At 37.8% G+C, this 22,805-nt stretch overlaps 1 protein-coding gene across 2 annotated transcripts in view; it reads left to right on the top strand.

Annotated features, from left to right (window-relative positions):
• Positions 1-21,005: 21,005 nt before the first annotated feature.
• The window catches only part of COL5A2 (collagen type V alpha 2 chain), a 96,176-nt gene continuing 94,376 nt past the window's right edge, over positions 21,006-22,805 (top strand). Inside the window, exon 1 of one of the 2 annotated variants that reach the window (XM_079311371.1) lies at positions 21,006-21,276. Coding sequence is in view for 1 of the 2 variants with exons in the window: in XM_079311370.1 (XP_079167496.1) it covers positions 21,174-21,276 (103 nt within the window). In the remaining variant the exon portion in view is untranslated. The remainder of the gene's footprint in view (positions 21,277-22,805) is intronic. The other variant, XM_079311370.1, reaches the window with a different exon arrangement.

Raw genomic sequence — 22,805 nt, 5'->3', positions numbered from 1 at the left:
AATAGATGATGGTAATTTAATATTTCCTTGATAATAAAATGGTTATTCAGTATGTATTTTCATATTCAATAGATACATATTCAGTATGTATCTAGCCCCAGATTTATGTTAATTGTTGCTAGACTCCTGCAGAACATAATTATTTATGAACTCTTGTCAGTGTCAGAAAAATTAGTTTAAAAAAAGTGGTTAAAAATCTGGGAATATCAGATGCAAGTAAGACTTTCACAGTGATAGGATTATGCTGAGACTTGTCACTCAAGAGATGCCTGAAAGCTTAAGCAATTTCTTTTTTCTACTGGGAAATAAGCATTTGTTTCAGGCTTATGTCAGAATCCATCCAAGTGGGTATGGAAGCAGGCAAGTTCCAAAATCACTTTAAATTAAAAATCAGGCCAATGATAGTTTGCATTCCCTGCAAGCAAAAATTTCTCAGTATCCAAATATAGCTTTAAAATACATGGCCCCAAGGAAGGATTAGTACCATCTTATGATAAATATGATTAACTAGAAGAGTCTATTTGAAGTTCCTCTGGAATTTGCCACTCCTATATTTGTACACCTTTAGCTGCTCCTGGAGGAAAGTGAGTGAAAGGAATTTTCCTGGGATTTGAATTGGCAAACTTCTTCTCTAAGAGCCAAGGAGTCTTAAATTACTCTCAAATTTATTTGGAGTATGAGAATGTGAGTCTATGCTCTTTTTTATATTTTGTCATATTGCTGATAAAAAAAATATTGTGACATTTCAACAACAAACCCAGAGAAGCTGTCAATCTTGTAGTACAGTAGAAGGTTTGGTGAACTATTGACTAAATGATTTCTATTCTGAATGTTTAGTAAAGAGTGTGAAGAATACACACTTCAGTCTTCAGGTTTTGTGAGATGTAGCAGGTTGTGGATCAGGGTCTTGGCAGAAAATTAATGGATTTGAAACTTAATGTGAAAATATAGGAGGGCATGACCCAGGCAATGAATGTTCAGGGTGCTGTGTACTGTGATGTTTCAATAGATGATGGCACCATGTAGCTCAATGGATCTTCTCCCTCCCTCATTTGGGTGATTTCTCATACCCCCAGGACTTTTGTCTGAACAATTATTGTCATGGAAATCACCAGGTGAGCAGTTCTGTAAATGATTGGTACCACAGTGATGGTCTGTGGTACAGAGGTGGAATTTTTGTGACTGCTAAAGCTGTTGTAGCCATAGGCACACTTAAGGGATCAGGAGGTTGTAAGTGTTTCCATGTAAGATGCTGCCCTTGTACTTCATTCTGTTTGTATTGATTCTATGCATGTGTGTAAATAGATGGGTGTAGAGTGTATATGTTCATTTAGAATGAGTGAATTTTGTGAATGGAAAATTCTAATTTGGCAGCATAATAGGCAAAATGATTGGGAATTCAGGAGATTCTGTCAGGACAGTAAGGCCTCAGATTTTTTTTTTCCCTTTAATTTAACCAGACATAATACTTGTGAGATATGTCATGTTGATAATACTAAAAAATAAAATTTATCTTTTATGAGAACAGACTCTGTTTGAACAGGTATAGATCAAGCTGTTAATTTACTTACCCTAATTCAGAGAGACAACTTTAAAGCACGTTTCAGCCTCCAGGGCATCTTTTGATGGATAGTTATGACAGTTTATGTACTAATGACACTTGTTCACTAGAAAATCATTTTGAAACCATAGATCTCCTATGTAGTCATCCCACAATTTAACTTTCAGTCATTGTTAGAGTCAAATAAATTGTTTGAGTCACAATGTTTATGTTTCTTTATGAACCCTTTGGGTCCCCTTTTCTCCCCAGAATTACTTCATTTAGGCACCTGAATAAGCTGACATTTATTTTAACACAATTAGGGTAAATAATATTTGTACTCTAGAAAATCAAAGTAAAGAAATCTTGGGCAGGGTTATGAGAAATGAAAGGTCAAGCTGGTGTGTATAAGGTGGATGGCTTTTACAAAATAGAGCAAATTAATTTAATAGCATAGCTTTAAAAATTCATGACCTTAAAAATTCATTCAGGTTGCTGGTGTCTCCTTTGTAACTTGACAGACATCATCATAGCATACAGACCTCATGTTTGCTGTGAAAAGATTAAATAAAATTTGCAATTTGACACTCCTGCTACTCTTAACACCATCATAAGTGCCTCTTCCCTCTTGACTGGCTGCAGTGTTTATTTTTTACAGTGGAAAACCATGGCTGATGGTGAATCATCAGACCAGCAGCTACTGGCCTTGACTGTGATGATGTAACTGGTAATCAGATGCATCTGAAAGGCAGTCATTATCTGAAGCAATGCTAAAATTACAATGTTCTACACAAAAAAAAAAAAAAAAAAAAAAAAGAAAAAAAAAATCAGATGCCACAGTAGAAAGGTTGCATTGTGAGCAAAATATTTAGGTTACTCAGGATACTCTGAAAATTGTCACAGAATGATGGATCATTTCCTGTTTGAAGCAGACAGGTTGTTCATATGGAAGTCCTCTGAAGAACCACTGAGGAGCTATAGACATGATGTGTCATATTTGCCCTATAATTTTATGATCACGTCCTATATTGCTGCACAGTTGACCTTTAAGTTGCAGCTTAGATGTGTTCCTGATGTGTTAAGGTTAGAGTGATCTATATTTAGCAAGTGAAATGGTTTTCAGGATAGCATTGCTCAAATTTTTTTTGGCATATTACTCTGTCAAAAGGCAGGGCTTGAAACAGGTTTGTGCAGAATTCAGAATTCAGTGTTTGGTGAATGGAAGTTCATTCTTAACATATTAAAATGGCAGCAGGTCCATAAGTACTGAAGATTCACAGCCTATGTATTTTTAAACAATGGAGAACACTTTAAATGAACCACATTTAAACATTTTACTGTCAGGAAGATACTATTAATACCTTAGTTAAGATTTGTTCTTCGTCTGCTCCTAAAATGCTTTTTAAATGCAAACTAGAAACACAAAATGCTTTGAGGCACTGTTAAATGTTTTATGCTTTTTGTTGAGTCACATCCTGCTCCTTTCTAAAGGGAAATGAATATTGGAGACATTAGATTTTATGCCAGCAATGTTTACTATGAAACACTTGGCCCTAGCAGACCTCACTTTCTTGCTCATGCTGATTTTGCAGATTGGTAACTGCACTTATTTCAATGGTGCTAGAGGTATTTCATCTTGCACAGCAAAACTGTCTTCACCAAGGGTAAAATACAATCTTCAAAATGTATTAACAATGGCTTTGGGGAAAGCAAGAGTTTTTCATTTTCTACCCTACATGAAGATATACATAATTTCTACACTAAGCTCCATATGTAAGCTGGGAAAGGCAGTATGAATTCATTAATGCCTGGATAGAGGAGGTTGTTCTCAAAAGAGAGCTTGAAACAAATAATTGTAGTGTAATTTTATTTTATTGGCGTTGATAATTGGGCATAACCGTTGCTCTGAAGTTCTGTAGGTGTTTTAGAGATATAAATAAAATTAAATTATATATTTTCTGTCTCTGCAAATTATTCTGCAGAGATCTGTTTTTCAATGAGACAGAGCTAACAATTTTTCTACCATTAACCAAACCAAACTGTCACTTTGCAAGATAACTTTTAGTTAAACTCCTGAATGGTTTCATTACTGCCTTGACATTCCAATTAACTTTTTATTACATGGAGTACAATGTTATTAATAGCCAAGAGAAAAATGAACTAACATTGTAACACAAATGTCTTAGTCAAATGGAGAATTAAAAGTGGGAAATGTTAGTGCTACAGTGGTCTGTGAAGTGAGTTGTTTATGGTTGATCTGTGCTGATACAAGTAGTCCAAAAAAAAAAAAAAAAGAGATGGGAGGGAGAGGTGCAATTTTAGGGAATTTGATGACAGATGCCTTGAAGGTGGAGAGAAGCTCGCTTACTTTGGAAAAATTGTAAGCACCCAGAAAAGTCTGCTCCAGAAGCAGCATAAGAGAAACAGAGTGTCCAGTTTCTGGCAGCTGACAGGAAGGAGGTGACTCTGCTTTGCCTCCTTCTTGCAGCAGGACAAGCCTCTCCAGCACCTCCAGAGAAAGGGGCTTTGCCCAGAAGTTTGTTCCAAACTTTTCATTCTGGTCACAGTGCAGTATTTCCCTTCAGGTTCAGGTTTTAAACTCTTGAATGAATTTTTTAAGTGTTGAGATTTTGGACACATAATTTAGAGTTCATAACAGCTTGCTTTTTGAAGAAGTGTAGGAGGTTGAGCTCCTGCCCATTTTTGCTCAGAAAGGTATTTATTTAATTAGGCCATGAAATATGACTGCCACACCTAGTTTAAAATTTTGTAGGTACTTTTAAAGTCAAGAGGCATGCAAAAAAGAACCTATTCCAATTTATTTTTTTATAGAATCCTAGAATGGTTTTGGTTGGAAGGAACTTAAATGTCATCTTGTTCCAAGTCCTCTGCCATAGGCAGGGACACCTTCTACTAGACCAGGTTACTCCATGCTCCATCCAACCTGGTCTTGAACACTTCCAGGGATGGAGCAGCCACAGCTTCCCTGGACAACCTGTGCCAGGGCCTCACCACCCCCACAGTGAAGTATTTCTTCCTAATATCTAAGCTAAACCTGCCCTCTTTCAGTTTGAATCTATCTGCCATTGTCCTACAACTAAATGCCCTTTTTTTTTCCTATATTAAGGTGTAAACCATATTTGTAAATCTTAAAAATGTACATTTCTAAATCAGCAGATTACAAAAAGTACAATCTTCACTCTTTCTTGAAAACATGTTAAAAAGGTAAGATGAGTGAACTGTTCTTTAAAGAAAAAAAGGGCGTATTTTAGAACGTTTGGGGCTGCACATATTCAAAATAAAGTTGTTATTTCCTCATCTTTTTCTTCTTCATTTCCTTCACTTGAACATAGTTGTGGAGAAGCTCAACCACTCTGGAATACCAGACTGCTTTTGGTAGGAACATAAATGATGACAGATGCAGATATTTTGGGGACTGAAAACTGCTAATCCAAGTAATTGTAAAAACACATGAAACTCCATAATGGCTTTTTTGTACACTGAAATGAATATGTCCACTTGCACTTGCCTTTGAGCTTAATCTTAAGAACTCAGGGAATCAGACTTCCCAAGAAATTGCAGTACCTCAAAAATAGAGCACTTAAATCTGAATTGTGAAGTTAATTTTTCCATGCCTTTCTTAAGTAGGGTTACAACTAGAAAAAAACAAAAAAAAAGTTAACTGAGGTGGAAATAGCATCTTTATTACTGAAATGAACTAGCTTGATCTGTTTTTCTGAAATGCAAACAAACCAGTATCTTTTAATGATTTACAGCTATTCAGCAATGTCTGATTGTACAGCAGAGGAAATATCTTGATTGAACAGAAAACCTGGTCATATAAAGTGGCTGTTCTGGTTACTGTTCCTCACCTGTTATGCAGAACTACTGTTTGTTAAAAAAGGAATATTGAGATGTTTGTGGCTTAATGTGACTTTTTATATGAAATCTTGTCTCAGATTCTGTACTTGGTACAAGGTAGTTTCTAGCTGCCTTTTTTTTCCCCTCTCCATCCAAATGTGCTTCCAGCCCTCATTTGATATTACTCCAGGACTGGTTGAAATAGAGAATGTTTATTATTAAACTTCGAGTATATAGTGGAATTTTTGAAATCCCTTTATGATTTTTTTAATGGGTTAAAAGGCATACTTGTAAAATTATTTGAAAATTAAATAAGGTGAAAACCAATTTCATCTTCTCCCATCATATTTGCTTTGCAGAAGTCAGAGAGACAATAAGAGAGTAAGGTCTACTGTCTAAATAGGAATATTGCTTTGCAAATCTGGTTTTACACAGTTGTCTTTTTTTTTTCTTTTTTTTTTTTTTTTTCTTTTCAGTGTCTGAATATCTAACCTTCCTTTTCTTCCTTTTGCAAAGCATATGTATTACAGTGGTATCTTGGATATTGGGAGATGTTTAAGCAGTAGGCGAGAAATGTTATTCAATTAGTGTTAGATTGGTTATTTATATTTAAAACCAGGAAAACCCCCAAAACCCTGTACCCTTCCAAATAGTCTTTCATGTAGAAAGCTCAGTGGTTAAATTCATCATTTTCAAGTTTTTCTTGGATGCTTTTTGAATGTCTTTAAACACAGTTAATAGCCTTGAATAACATCATAGGATACTTTGCAGTCAGCTCAGAGAGTTTTTCATGCTCAGACCTTTCCAGCTCCTTTGCAGTCTGTTTTCATATGTTTAGCTGCTGTTTGGTGGCAGCCCCACATACCTACTGTTAGTTTCAAACCCTTGCAGCTGGATTGTAAATGTTTGTTAACAACATTAGCAATGGCTAGTGTCCTCAATTTGGATGCAATTAAAATATATTTTATATATATTTCCTCACTCTATCTGTAAGGATTAGGATGACTTTGAACTATTCTATCATACAACCACCAACAATTTATGCTGCTTCTGTTTGAGGTCTATGGACTTCTTGGCAGCCTGAGAGTCCCTGATAGGCCATCAGTAGCTCAAGTAACTTCAGCAATTCCAGAAACATGTACAGAGATTTAATTTGTGTCATTGGTGGTTTTTTTTTTTTTTAATGAAAGGGGTTTGTTTTTTTGTTTTGTGGAAAATCTGGAAATTCAAATTTTTGCTTTTCTTGACTAGAAGTAATTTCAATTTCTGTCCAACTAAAAAGTAATGCAATGGAGGATATTTTCTTTTAGATGTATTGTTGCTGCCTCTGCTGAAACTGTATAGTCTTTTAAAAGTAGTTTCTGCCTGAACTTGAAATGTTAACTTATGGCAAAACTGCTATCTCCTGGTTAAGAGAAGTATTCAAATACAGCAGGGCGAGAATGTTCAATTCAGGTTGTGGCTTGGAAGCAGCTGAATTAATGAAGAAGAGTAAAAATTAACTGGAAAACTCTTTTGTCTGAAGGATGTCAGCATGAAAGGTGTGGCTCAGAAATTCAGAGTTAGCAGGGAACAAGGAGTCCCCAGAGCATTTTATTTCAAACAGAGGTCAACATGATCTTCATTCTTATTGTGGAATTCTACTCACTCATCAGTGGATTGCCCTTAAAATGTGCCATAATTTTTTTCTTAATAATATGCAAACTAAGACATAGAGTTAGTGACTTGTGAAAGGGTAGTTAGCTCACAGGACAACCCAAAATGAAATCCTGGTGTACTGATACTGAACAGGTCTGTTTTCCTTGTGCTGTGATCAGATCAAGATGCTTGTACTCTAACTGTACCAGCAAGTAAACTAACAAAGATCTGGATTTTTATCTTAATTTCTTTAGTTCCTATTTATTACAAAATTTAATGACTTGGATCAAATGTTCATAGCTATTTCCTGAGAAAAAGTTGCTGGAATTACAAAAAATGGTTTTCAACATTTGAACTCCACCCTTCTTGGTGTCCCAGTGTGATGTAGGATACTCCTATTTAATGAAGCTAATATGGCCATTCCTAGGTCTGTGAGAACAGTCATAAAGTTGTACCACAGACCCCCTCTGTCCCCCGGTTTAATGAAGTAAATCCTAATGTCTGCACTGCTGAAAGTCAAAGAATTTTTAAAACACTTCCCAAGGAGCAAGAAAGATGAGTCAATCATGATTCATTTAATTGTTTGGTCCCCCTTAGTCTAGTATTTCACATCTCTACTAACTGTACGGTCAAAATTTTGGCAACCCATCTAGCAGTAAGTGGAATAGGCAGTTTGTGCTTTCCCTGAAGTGAAAATCCAGCTGTGATCCCTGAGGATATCAGTAGACAGGTTAGCATTGACCCCAGCTAGGTCTGAAATGACATCATTGAAGATCCACTGCTGCTTGTTCACTGCATCTCTATAGTGAGAGGATCAACCTACTGCTATCTGCTCTGAAATGCCAATATTTGATCATTTAGAGTCTCCTGTTGGATGGTACACAGCTGTTTCCTTTTATTATGCATGGCTGGACATGTGAAAAGGCAGCTCTTCTATAAGCATAGGTTGGAAAATTATGTTACTTTTGAGAAATATTTTGGGCATCCTTTCACAAGACTTATTATTTCTGCAAATTACAAAGGTTACCATTATTTCCTCAGAGCCTTCTTGGAGTCAGGAATACCTTAGCCATCAAGTCAGAACCTCTTCACATTTCACCTTTTAATAATTTTCCAGTTGCAGTGGTTGCCTGTGTTGTTTTTCCTAAACCCTACATATGTTAAAAAAAAAACCTAATTAAGTGAAAACAGACTGAAATGTGACTCATCCTGCTTGTCAGGGATTGGTTAGCAGATGTAATTTTACTTTCTATAGCCAAAACCTGAGAATAGCTATAACTAGACTAACATGATATTATGTTTCTGTTCAACTAAATTAAATCTCAATACTTTAAAGAAAAAGTTTTTTCTTTTTTCAGCCATCCTATTATTAAGTACATTTGAGCACTCTCCAAATCAGTCCTGCACTCCTGCATATCTCACTTGAACTTAAAAGTCCAGCAGGGAATTTTTGAATAAAATAACAGCTTTTATGTTCCAGTAAGAGGGATTCCTGGTAGATGACAGCACAGCTGTAGTAACCACATTGTTCAGGGGAAAGTGAGGTATTCCTTAACATAATGCTGAATTTCCAATCTCCCTCTGTATTTTCTGGGGAACTTTGTTCAGAGACCAAAAATATAATAAAAAAAAAAAAAAACAACCAAACCCCAACATTTTTAACATTGCATTGCTACAGAAATACACAGGAAGTTAATTTTTGATACCTTGTAAATTCTTTGGTTCCAAAATGCTTTAGCTCACAATCTTTTTGCTAGCTTTATTTTATTAGCCTGGGTGGGAAAAAAAGACTCTTAAGTTCTTATGTGGGAGGAGGAGGAGGGAGCAAATAGATTAACATCTGAGAGAGAATTACAAAGCTGGGAAATAAAAATAGCTTTTGGGACAGCACTGTGGAGTGAGTCAGACTTTTGGTTAGGGACTCAGATGAAGTTGGGCTATGTAAAGGAGGCAGCCAGCTGCTGAGGGATGTTCTGATGGGAGAATGCTTGGCCATCTGATGGAAAGGGGAAATCTCAGGCATGTCTGTTGCTTGAAGAAGATGTGATTTTAAAGTCAGATGTTTTATTTCATGTTTCTTAGCTCTATTAATGTGGCCAGAATTGTGTTTCCTGCAATTTGCAGACTTTGAATGTCCTCAGTTGGGCAATTGCATGAAGCTTGCACAGAACTGTTTTTGAAGCAATTTTTGGTTCTTGGCTTTTGGACTGGTTTGAAACAGTTTTGGTTCTCTGCTTGGCTCTGCCCCAGCCCTGACCCTCTTTTAAAGCCCTAGCAGCTTTCATAGCAATTTAAAGGGATGTATTTGAAGCCTTAATGAGAGGTGGAAATGGGTTCTAAGGAAACAGAACCCTGCCAAACAAGGGATCAATTGTGTCTAATCCCCAGAGCTGCTGTGTGAATTTCATCACTGGGTGCTGACACCAGCAGCTCTCCTTATGCCTGGCTCTCTTTCTGAGAAATGGGGAAGCTCAGAGAACTTCACATGGATGTGCCTTCCTTTGAACTGGCATGTGCTGGGCTGCCAGCCTGAGACCCTCGCTGTCCCCTGGCAGTGCTGGGACAATGGGATGAGCTGTGCCCTTGTGAGCCACAGCTGTTGGCAGCTCCAGATGCAGTACCCACAGCTAAGACTCACACCAACACAAATCCAAAGCCAAAAAAGTTGATTAGTCTGTTGAAACATACCATGGTTTTTGCAATCTTAAATTATAATCTGGCCTACAGTCATAAAAATCCATGAAAATGAGCAGTCATTCAAGAGGATCTGCAGCTGTAGGAGAGTGTTTTGCCCCCAACAAATGTATCAAATGTCAGTTAAGATTAATGAGACTTACACAGGTGCATTGATGATCTTGGGATTTCAAAGTATTTAATTTTTGTTTGAGTACTAGTGACTGAATTTTCATGGCTGGCACACAGCTCTCTTGCAAAAAATATTTATCTCCAGTTAGCCATTTAAACCCTTTCCCATTTCCACAATGGGAACAGAGGATTGCACTGATGAAGGACTGTGCTGATTTCACCTGATTTCCCCAAACAAGTTCTGTAATTACTCTTTTAATCTGAGAATAAGCACAATTATAAAACTGATTGGGACATTACACCCTTAAAGGAGTCATTTCATAGAAATGCTGCATTCATCAGTTCAGATGTGAAATAATAATATTTACATGAGTTGTTTGCTAGCTCTTTAAATTTTCTTTCAGAGATGGAGGAAATAGGTGAATTTGTAGAATTCCAAAACCAACAGAGATAACTTGGACAAAGACTAAGTAGCATAGGCCTGGTGTAAATCATGCATGTTTGCTGAAGAAGCAGATCAAACTCCAGTTATGCCTGTCCTCAACAAAATGGATAGATTCATTTTCTAATAATAAAAACAGGAAAAAACATTTAGAGCATGCTTGTCAGGATAAGAATTGGGTACCTATATGTTTAGAGAAGAGTATTCCAAGATATGGGATTAAAGCCTTCCAGTAGCCCCTGTGCAAATGTGAATGAAAAAAGCAACAGAACTACTTTTAGTACATCCTTATTATTGATAGTGGAGAATGATTTCCACGAAGGCTGGTAAACATCAGAGATTTAAGTTTCAATAGCACTTACAAGAATTGTTTTTGCAGTTTCTTTGTGTAATTTCACACCATCATTAGGAAAACATCATTTGGCTTTGAGTTTTCTGACATTGGCTGACCTCTGTGTTCAGGGCACTTAGAGCTGACTTGAATCTGACTATGTAAATGTGACACTAAATAAAGCTTGAAAACAAACAACTGCAAACAGCCTTTAGATGAATTGAAGGATTTATTGAAGCATCTACTGTTGCAGAAACTAATGGTTCTTTGGGTACAGCATACAGAGTTTTAAAACCTTATAATAGCACTGAAGGAGTAAACCTGTTGAAAAGGAACCAGCTTCATGAAAGTAAAGGAATCATTCTATGATTACTTAGCTGTTCTTTTCTTTCCTATATGACTTTGGGTAGTGACTTTTTCTTTTTTTTGAGTTTGGATGCTTTTGTTCCTGCAAAAAGTGCATTATTCGACCGTGTTCCTGTTTACAGAGACTTCTTCTCTGCCAAAGAAAATATTTGTCTGTGTGCCACTCTAACTAAGTACTTCCTGTAGTCTATGTGTGTGTATTAGGTTCAGTTTGGCCTTCTGATGGTCTGTTAGAGCCTATATATAAGATAGTGGGCTTTTAAAATTCCTTGTAATAGATCTAGCAGCAAACATTTAAATATCCCCTGCAAGATTGTCATAACAATGTTGTATTGTGGTCTGATATCCTCAGTCTCGGTTTATGGAGAGTGTAAAAGGCTCCATGTACCTTGTTGGTTTTTCTGCCAGAATCTGTGTTTTGTTATTTTGCTGGTGACAGGCAGGTTGCTTTCCCTTGCCATGGTGGAAGTCCTATCCAGGAGATGCTTTAGCAGATCAGTGGGCTGACTTTCTTCTAGTACTGATCCTGAGGCTGTAGTGCAATGAGCTCTTCGTGGTCTGGTGGTCCCCTCACCATTGGAAATAGTTTTATTCTACAATTTGAGTGATTTTTCAGGGGCCTAAAAATTCTCCTTCATGGCTACAATTGGTATTATTCTACAATTTGAGTGATTTTTCAGGGGCCTAAAAATTCTCCTTCATGGCTATAAATAGTATTTTTAAACATCTGTGGCACTGAGGAGAGGTTAGGAGTAACTTTTCCCCCCTCCTTTCTCTTTCTATTTTTACATGTTAGAAACCTCACAAGATGATTCAGAAGGGTTGGTGTACAAGCCTCAATCTAACATTTCAAAAAGACTAAAAAAAAAGAAAAAGAGAAGATATATTAAATAAACTGGATACTGGAGAATATCTAAGCCCTAGGGATATTTGACTAAATGCTGGTGACTTCTAAAGAGTTTGCTATGTCCTTGAGTTAACACCTGCCTGGAATCCTGTGACTTCAGTGGGGCTTGTGACACTTTTGACAGTTCCTAAGGGAGTCTTGCAGGTAAGGCTGGGATCAATGTCAAATTACTTACAGGATTTTGTTTCTGACATCTGTTTGCTTTCTCATGAGAGGGACATTGTCACAGGCTTCCTGAATGGAAACAAATTAGATCAAGATTTTATATTAAAACTTTTCCTCTATTCTCAGAAGAGTAGGGCTAGACTGTCACACCAGTCTCTTAGGTCTTATTCAAAAAACAGTTCCAAGAAGCAGATAAATCTGAAAATTCTTCCAGCTTTATTAAAATTGTATATGAATTGACATTTTCTATTCCAGTCTTTGTAAGTAATAGCAAAAAATGTTATATGAATTAATAATAGCAGATAGTTAAAACTTGCATTCTGGTTGCAAAGGATAAGGTGTTTTTTTTTTTAACACTAAGCAAAAGCACATATTTTATCCTGCTTGAAATTATCCTTCATGCAATTTAAACTTTAAATTTAGTCAAAAACAACCAAACATTTAATTCCCAGTATCCTAAAATCTGTGGAATGTCAAGCACTTGCTATTCAGGTCCCTTTTCTTCGTAAAGATGTGATTGGGAGTGTATTTATAATGGTCACATTAAATAAATTAAGCAAACAATCCTTTGGAAAGTACCCTGAATTATTGGTAGGAATATCATGATCAAAATGACAGCACAATATGAGATATCGATAATCAATCAGCCTGATTATAAGAAATACAGGTTGCAATTAACTCATACCTATACTTGCTTTTTGTGGGTGTGTTTGTGCTTGGATTAAATAAAAAAGCTTAGTCCAATAAAGTGACAATTAGAAATACATAATAGTGGACATGGAATGAGGTGGACAGGGAATATTAAAAATCTGTTACCATCAGGGGGATTTTTGAGAAGTAAATAAGTTGGAAGTGTACAACCGTCTTTAAGCTTTAATAACTATTTTATAAAATGACTGAGGCTCATCTAAGCTATCAATCTTTAAAAATGGTAAGAGGCTGATTTCCTGAACTACATCGTGAAAGCAATCAGTTGAGGCACAATAAAACATTTCAGTGAGTATGGCCAGTAGATGTTCTCTTCCACAATCTGCTTCAGCCCATTTACCAGATGAAAATCCACTTGGTGATGGGTCATAACTTTGAAAATAAGCCTACCTCATAAAGAGCTCTGCATTGAAATAAAAAATTCAAAATGTTTTCTAAAAGGGCTCACTTTGCACATTTTTTCACAGCAAAAATTAAATGTAAACTTGATGAATTGTTTCTGAGTAATCTATGTTTTCAATTAGCACTTAGTGTTTAAAGGCAGTCCAAAATGTGGTCCACACATGCATTCACAGAATCTTAATGCAATAAGGTTTATAAAAGCTATAAAATATTGGAAAGAAGACAGTATGGAAAGGAAATGGAAAACTAAAGCAGGCAGAATAAACCTCTTTTACATTCTCTATTTGAACCTAGACACAACTGTACTGACATTTATTTAATGTCCTGGGCTTATGTTTCTAGTAGTGACACCAACACCCCCAGTGCTAGAATTATAACTCTATTATAGAATTTTTTCTTTGTTTCTTTGTGTGAATGTGATGCATAAATTCAAGTCTTATGTCCCTGACTTACACAAATGCTGATTCCTTTTTCCTCCTCTTCCTTTATTACTTCCCTCCACTGTTGTTGTTATTCCCCTTTCTTTTATTGATTACCCATAATTTTGTCCACGTTGGCACAGTTTTTCCCTGGGTGCTTAAAGAAATAGGGAATGTCCATGTCAACATGGAAAATACTTAAAATATTACAAGTTTTCCTTTTTCATGATTTCTAAAATTGTTTTTTAATTGGGTTTTATGAATGCCCTCATTTTCCGTTTATCAGATCTTACCACCTGATAGAGGTAGATCCTATTTTCTAAAAGAGGACTCACTTTTAAGAGAGAATACAGCCATTACATAAATCACATTTTATTGCTAGAAGGAAAATAGTGCTGGAAAGAATCTAAAATGATCATCTCAACTATTCCAAAAGCAGATTAAATTTTATGTATTTAGAGAGTGATGAAAAGATGGGTAAAAAAGGGGTAGAAGCTTCCATCTCAAGAGAATACATTAATTCAGCGGCTGAAATATTGCTGCTAACATTAACAGTCTTTCACCTCTGTGTCTACTGCTTTGGTGTCAAAAATGTCTGCCCTGAAATTATTAAATCTGTTTCTTCTTACTAATTAAAGATATCAAATAATGTGTTTTTAAAGTTACCTTATAGAAAGCAAAGCAATTCCAGTAAGATGCTGAGCAAGCTAAGTTCCTTTTGTCAATGGACCTGAGGCCTTTCCCTTTTTAAAATGGTAAATAAGGGGAATTAAAGGCACCTCAACTATCCAGGACAAAAACCAATATGTTTTTAAATTGTGTTTTTCTGGAAAATGTATAGTTAATATAGGGCATTATATCATAGAATATGCTGAGCTGGAAGGGACCCATTAAGATCATTGAGTCCAACTCATGGCCAAGCAGAGCACACCCAAAGAATCCCACCATGTGCCTGAGAATGTTGTCCAAATGTGTCTATAGATACTGAACATTAACTATACATCTGCTAAGGCTTTTTTTACATGGGAAACAATATCCTGTGTAAATGGATCCCTTCAGTCCTACTTTATAGTGTGTATAAAGTCACAGGCACTTTATTTCATATGGATGTAATAATAAATATGCGGGTTTAGGGGGGAAAATATATTCCTTATTTTAGTGGCCCTTTCCTTTGAGAGAAGACACTTCTTGGACCTGTCCCTACATTTTGGCTTGCACAGTGCACCATCTGCTCAAGACACTCCCTTCTGCAGGCCACCCAGTGTGGTTCCCCCATGCTCCCTGCAGGCAGCAGGCTCAGGCCCAGAGCAACTGCTGACAAAATCTCATTTTGAGCTCATGCACATTCCAGTACAATTGGTTTCCTTGGGGTTTATCTTACTTGGAAGCTTTGTCTGTAGAGCTTGATCAGTAACCAACTTTCCTTGTAGCATTATATATGTATTTTTTCTCTAAGTTGAATTTTAACATATGTGTTCTGTGACTGCCTTGGTGATTTTGAAGTCCCTCCTGGAGCTGCTTTAGCCATTCTTCAGTCACATGTGTAGGCCAGCTCTGTTAATTGACATGTAATTTCATTGTTTTCATTTTGTTAGGAAATCAGATGTAACTTGGGAGCAATGTGGTTTGTAGGACTGCATTCTGAACTTCTTGCTTGTGTTATGGTTGGTAAGAACGTTGCTACAAACTGAAATGTTTTATTGCCTGGGTTTCAAGTAGATGACTCCAACAGCTTTCCATGTTCCACAAATGCAATTCTAGGGCTAAAGATCATTACTTAAAAATAACAGTGTAATGATGGGGAAAACAACTGGTTTGAGAATTTACTATACTTCGGTCACAGCCTGATAGTGGCCAATGGGATGTTAGTCCATGAGACCAAAATGGAAGCCATGGGCTCTCTTCTTACCCAAACTGAAACAATTATACAGACAGGAGAGCTGAACACAGCCCCAGCAGCATGCTGTGCTAATGACTATTTTGCTTCTGGTAGTTGAGGACATATGCTCTTAGGTCCATACCTTGCACATAAATACTGGTGACGTTAGGGCTCCGCCTGCATGGGACTTGAGATAAGAGCATGGCAATAAGAGTTTAATTGAGCCTCACATCATCTTCCTTTCCTTTCAGTTGGGTCATTGATGCTTACATTTGTAAGAATAAATTCTGTAGTATTTCTTAATATGTGAAACTTGCAGCAATTCCATCCATTTAAATAAACAGCAACAGATAACCAAACTTCAACAACCATGGATGGAATCAATACATAAGACTTTAATCACATTCTTAGTTTACACAATTTAAACTCTCAAAGACAGATACAGTGTTTTGTTACATACAGTGGTATGTTACACTAGGACATCATGAAAAGTTACCAAAGGCGCGTTTTGTGCTTGGGGCTGCACTGTGTGTATTAAAGCACAGTTCAGTGATCTGAAATCTGTGTTAGAACAAAATAGTTCTACATAGTCTTGGGCATGAATTTTAAAATAAAGGAATGACAATGAAATAATACTATTTTAAAACTGTGGATAAAGTTTGGTGATGCCTGAGCCTCAGCACATCTTACAACAAGCCTATTCCCACAAGAGAATAGGGTTAAAAAAACCTTGCAGCCAAATTCTTTCTTTACAGTGCCATTGGTTTAAGTGATTCCCTAGGTCAGAAAAATTATTTCAATTATTAATATAATTATTGGGTGGGAATTTAACTCCTTTTGAGGGGACTTTCAGTCAATGAAAAAGAACAAAGTAAGCTATCTTAGGATCCCAAGGTAAATTAATTAAATATTAGGGAAAAAAAAAACCAATAAAGGCCATCAGTTAGGACCCATTTGAATTACAGATTAGCATTTGGCCTTGCTACTTATGTGGGTAGCTTGCTGTGATCCTTTTATATTCTCACTTAATCAGTTTAAATTCTTAGGCAGACAAAAGCCAGCTTGACAATGAATTTGTAATAAAGAATAAAATAATTATGCTGTTTTTCCTGTTTTAGGTGAAGAATATTTTTCAGAGGACTTCATGCAAGACCTTCCCTAATTATTTCGCTAATTAATTCCTTGACTTTTTTTTGCTTAGACTAATGTTGAGTTAAATTTAATTGAGACATTCTAAAGGAAAGGCTGCCAGTGCCAATAACTTATTGAACTTACTGGGTTTGGAGCTCCTCATAGCAAAAGCCCATTTATGGTGACTGACATAAACCAAGACTCCTCACTAGCAGTTTTAAAGCAATCCTATGTCCTGTAATTAAAAATAAACTGAAAAAAAATTACAAAGGTTGAATGCAACCAAGAAATATATCTTTCCTCTATTAGGACTTAAATGCATGTATTAAACCTTCCTATGCAAAGGCTGATGGGAATATTTTCCTATAACTGAGCAGCAGTGTTACTGATGTAGTGTTCATTAAATCTCTAGCTGATACTTTTTTTTTGGTGGATTTCTCTGCAGGAAGATTATGATTTTGAGGCTGTGCAGTTTGGAATCTAGTCCATTTAAAATATGATTGAAAAGTAGTGTAATATTCTTCTGTTTTCATTCTTGCTCTTTTCTGTAGTTTCCTATTACATTTTCTAATTTTAAATAGCAGAATTTTCTTTCCTTTTAGTATGTGAAAGACTGTATAAAATTGGAAAACTGATTCCTTATGCAGAAATGGTCTTAAAAGTGCAAAGTGAACATTCTTCAAAGGCAGAACTATTTTCCTCTCATATATTATTTCAGACATGTTCATTTTAATGGTTAATTCCAAGAAAGGGCAATCATTTTATGTGGACTATATTTTTGTGAGTTAAATATATGGCGTGGCAATTTTCTTTTTTGTTTTGTTTTTTTTTTAAAGTTAAGTGTGTGATTGAAGGAGTTATACAAGGTGGAAATTTCAAACAGCACTTACTGTGGATTTAACTGCCTACATAAAACTTGATGGCAACTCTCACTTTGGTGTGAGCTCCCTTTGGTGAAACCACACTGGTTTTGAAAATCTTGCTTGGCTTTGAACAGATACCTTTTGAATTCAGCTAAAGTTTATTTCCAGTTTCCATGAATCCACTGATTTCATATTGATCTGAAGCACCCATGCAGGTTCTCATATGTAGCAGATGCTCATTTATATGAAGATGTATGTTCAGCTTGGAACAAATTAGTTTGGAAGAGGAACACTGTCACACTGTAACAGTGTGAAAGGCGTGAGAGGCTGCATTGGAGAGACCTTCCTGGAGATTGGATTTTAATTGCTCGTATGTATGGATGCTCATATGCATCTGAAGCTACTAACTAGGTTTCTCTGGCCTGACTTTGAGATTTTGAAAGGTTTAAGTGTGTGAATTATATTTTAATATATTTGAGTCGTCCGAATTACCTAAAAATATTCCCTAGCCTCATCTATCACTGACAATGTGCTTTGACTTTTGAGTAATTTTGAATTTTGCATGTGACTTTTAAGTCAGCTTACAGTACTAATTTACTAGATAAAAGTAGGCAATATCAGCCGACAGGATATTAGGGAGTATTTCGTTATACATTTTTTTCTGAGTATTGTATCTTGACATTTCTAGGAGTGTCCTAGCTTTGGGGACAGCTGTCATTTCACCAAGACTCTTTAGAGCTTGTCATTGAGCACACACTGCTTTTGTGTGAGAAATTCTCTATTGAGCTGTTGTTTCCCTTCATGTTGTATAACGCTTCTTAAAATGTGAAGGTTGTCCTAAAATGAAGCACAAAGCACCTCTCCTGTGAAGACAGGCTGGAGGAGTGGGGGTTGTTCAACCTGGAGAAGGCTTTGTGGAGACCTTATAGTATCCTTCCACTACCCAAAGGGGGTCTGTCAGAAAGATGGGGACACACATTTGGCAGGGCCTATTGTGATTGGATGAGGGGTAATGGCTTTAAACTAAAATAATCTAGATTCAGACTAGCTATAAAGAAGAATTTTATGAGAGTGATGAAACACAGGAAAAGGAGTCACAGAGAGGTGGTGGATGCCCCACATCTGGAAACCTTCAAAATCAGGCTGGACAGAGCTCTGAGAAGCCTGATGTATTTGAAGATGTCCCTCCTTGTTGCAGGGGGCTTGGTCTAGATGACATATAAAGCTCCTCTATAATCTTAACTATTCTGTGGTTCTAATAGAAAGTGATTTTTTAACTAACATCATGCCACTTTTTCATGTCCTGTGAGTAATCAGCCACAAATTGGTATCGGAGGCAATCCTGAATTCAAAGTGTCTCCTGCTGGTAGAAAGAATCTGGGTTTGTTTCCTGCTTTTTCACATTTATTGCTCTACTAAGATGGACTAGACAAAGAGGATTCAGTCCAATCACTTCTGTAGTGTCTCTGTCTACTAAATTTGTTACTTACTGTTAGCTGGATGTGTAACAATGAAGGTGGATTGGAGAAGAATCTGCTTCAGGAGTTGGGGCCCAGGATTCTCTTTCCAAGGACTTCTTGTGAAAGTTTTTGTTGGCACAGAAGCAAAATGAGCTCTGAGTAAGGCTTTACGAGTGAATCCATGACCTTGGGCTAATTTGCAAAATTCCACATTCCTCTGTTCTTACAGAATCATAAAATCTATGGAAAAAGTGATAAAACATTGGAGAAAAGTTGCTGCATAAATATATAATATTATTCTATGCAATGTTGGCTTCTCCCCTGTTGAGAGGAAGAAGGGAGAAGTGACACTGAGAACTTGGAATTATTTATCTCCCTACACTTAATTGCTTGGTCTGACTATATTTACAGTGGTGCTACCTGAAGATTTTCTCTCACTCATATCCAATGGAATGGTATCAAGTAGCTTAGACCTGAAAGTGAATTTGTTTAAATGAAAAATGATAGACTTAATGACTCCATAGGATGCTTTCAATAAAAATGAGCCCAAGTTTAAGTTCAGAATCATGATAAAAGGAGGTATTTGTAAGGGGGCATAAGGGGATGGATTCAATTAGTATCTATCTCTATTCTATTCAATTGTTCATCTATTTTAGTTATGTGTTGTAATTTGTAGTTGAGACCAAAACAGAATTGTATATGAAGAGCAACTTTTAGATAACACTGTAGAAATCTCTCCTAGGAGTGAAATGGCAGAAGGTATCTTTGAATATCTCAGAAGAAAAAGTGTCTAGACAGCTTGGTGCAAGAGAGTGGGGAACTTTGATGTTGTTCTCATTCAGTGTATTTTAAAGTTGATCTCTGATTTTACTGTTAGAGTAGGTTTGATGCAGCACCGCAGTGCCCATTTTCTCGGTTACCTTTCTTCTTCTGGGCATTCTGGTCCTTTGAAGAGACAGAAGAAAACTTCACAGGCTTTAGGATTCTGTATCACTGAGAGGTGATAAATCATGCTATGATTAGTACAGATTTGTACTTTCCTGTATGAATCCAGGTGAAGATGTTTAGTTCAAATGGGTTTGTTCTCGGGCTGAAACGGCTGAATACAGAAAACCTTCCAGCAGATGAATCTACATTTCCCTGCAGCAGGTATAGATGACCCCATTCTTAGCTAATGAGGGGATTAGTGACTGAGCTTCCTTTCAGCAGACCATAAACACTGTGGGAAGAAAGAAATTTAACATTCTACTCCCAGTTGTGAGTGATCCAAAAAAAGAGATTTGCTTAGTGTTCGTGCTACAATGCTAATTAAGGCACATGGTTAAGGGCTAAATACTAGGCTGGGACTTAGGTAGGTTTGTCAGGGAATGGGGCAGAGAACCTTGAAGAAAAGCAGGTAATTGGATAGTTTGAATGGGCATTCTGATATTAAAGTGTAGAGCATCTTCCAGTGATTTCAACAGTCTTCCCAACTGGTAGGACAGTAAATGTAGAGCACTTAGGCATTTGAGGAATGATTGTTCAGCAAAAGAATTTATTTGAGAATCATTATATCCCTTTGGGTAATGAGGGCTTATTTACAAGTTCCTGAAGCAAGCTGCCTTATTTTAGCTCCGTGAGCCCCTGTCAAGGGACTGGAGTCCCGTTTGATAACAGCAGGGCAGGGGGCAGTTATCAGGGGAGAGGAGGAAATCCTCCTCTGGCGCGCTGCAAGGGATCCAGTTCCTAAAAAGGGAATCGGCTCCAAATGGGGCTATACCCTCCGTTTCCAGGAAGCGTGCACTGGGTGTGGTGAAAGCAGAGCTTTCTCTTCCTGACAGCTTCTTAAAACTCTGCTTTTGCTTGCTTAATAAATGGTACTGGAAAAGCACATGCACTGCACAGCAGCAGGAAAATATCCTGCAAGTGTGCTCGTAAAGAGAAAAGTTCAAGGAATAGTGAAGCCAGCTCTGATTCGGTTATTTACCATCAATCAGACTGTTGCTTGGCAGGGAGTGGATGATTAGGAGCCTGAACGAGCTGAAAAGGGGCAGGAAGAAAGTGGAGGCAGCATTCTTCCTATTTAAAGCTGCATCCCCTGAAAGGAGTGTTTGCAGACTGCGCTGGAGCTGGTGCTGAAAAGAGGGCTCGCAGACTTTGTCCTGGAACTGATGTGGAAAGGCAGAACGACTGCTCAGCTGGCTTCATGGTGCTAAAATAACCTTACGATTCTGTACTTTTTGCTGCCCAGGGAGGATACATGTCTAATATCTAGGCATGATGGCAGTCTTGGTACAAACGAGAACTTTTTTCATCCTCACTGCTTTATTAGGCCGATTTGTAACCATAAAAGCGCAAGAAGTGGAAGAGTATGAAGTTGGTGAGTTTCTCTCTACCTCTAAAACAACTATCATAATCCCTCTCTTTGCATGCAGTGTGTATATTGTGTGATTTGGCTTTTAAGTGGAGTGGAAAACCTCAGGGGTACGAGAGTAAGACTTTTGCTTTCTCATATTGAGGAGGGGGCAGAGAGGGGTTCGCGCTTTGGGTTTTTGAGCGGAAGACCGAGGCTTGCGGCGCTCGCTGCGGGCACAGAGCGGGAGGGGCGGTCAAAGGCCAAGTGCTGCCGCGGGGCGCTCGGGCTGAGCCCCCCGTCCGGCGGGGCTGCGGCCGCTGGGAAGTTCCCACCAAAAGAAAGGACTTGGGACGCGGCTGGAGGACAGCTGGGCAAGCGAGCTGGGAGAGTAAACACCGAAGCCTCGCAGGGTGGAGTCGTTTGCGCTGAACTACATCTGCTTTCTCACATTCTTTGTTTTAGAGAAATGCAGAAACGTGGATTCTCCCTTTTTTCACCCCTCCCCCTTTTCATTTTCCTTTCTTTCCTTGTGCGGCTCGTTCCCCCCAGGCTCTTGCGGAGGGGCTGCCTGATGCCGAGGATGGCGCAGAGCCTCCCCTCTGCCCGGGGCTGGCGGAGCGGGGCAGCTGCGGCTCGGGGCAAGCTCCGTGCGGGCAGAGCTGCGAGCCGCAGCGCCCGACCTGCGCTGCCTGCGGCGGCTTGGTGGCCATCCGCGTTTAATGGCATTTCAGTGCCTGCGAGAGAGGCACTGACGGGCAGGAGAAGGCGTAGTGACTGCGCTCTTTCATCAGTCGGGATGGATGTGGTGATCTGTGTTGATTTCCTGAAATGTGAGCAGCCTGGCTGTGGGACAGTCTGGAACTATTGTACTCCTGAACGTACTTCCTAGGCTTCTTATATGTAACACTGGCTTCTTTTCCAAATTATGCCCTACAAGGACTTTGTAGGGCATTCCAGAACCTTGTAGGAAGTACCCTACAATGCAGTTTGCACTTTCTTTACCGTGTATTTTTGAGAGTGTAATTTTTCTTGTAACTGAACTGCTCTGGTAATACGCTGGATTGCATAAGTGAGGAGGAGTCAAAGCCTGATGAATAAACCAGTGCCATATTTCTGAAACTTTTGTTCTACAAAGCAAAATGAGCCTGTCCTGCTCGTGCACAGCTGTAAGTGTAAGAAGTCCCATAGAGGGGGCACTTTTTATAAGCTTGTGAGTGTAATTCATATATTCGCCATAAAGGGAAGCATATATTATGCATTTTTCAGTTACATGTAATACAAAAAAAAACCACTTGTAAAAATACTGACTTCATTTTTGGTATCCATTTAATAAAAATTACAGCTCTTTGCCTATTCAAAAAAATTGCAAAATTTAGTTTTCTGTGAGGCTATTACATGTAATTTACTAGATTGTTGGAATTATGGAAATTATGGGATAGGCCAGTAATGTAGCAACATGTTCTGGGATGTATTTCCCATGTGCCGATGGCTGAGGCAACTGAGAGGTATGTGGTAACTCAGAGAACAAAATATATTGTAATAAATTAGTGACA

Source organism: Erithacus rubecula, assembly GCF_903797595.1.
Source record: "Erithacus rubecula genome assembly, chromosome: 8".
Classification (NCBI taxonomy): domain Eukaryota; kingdom Metazoa; phylum Chordata; class Aves; order Passeriformes; family Muscicapidae; genus Erithacus; species Erithacus rubecula.
This window is presented reverse-complemented; position numbering and strand designations above follow the sequence as displayed.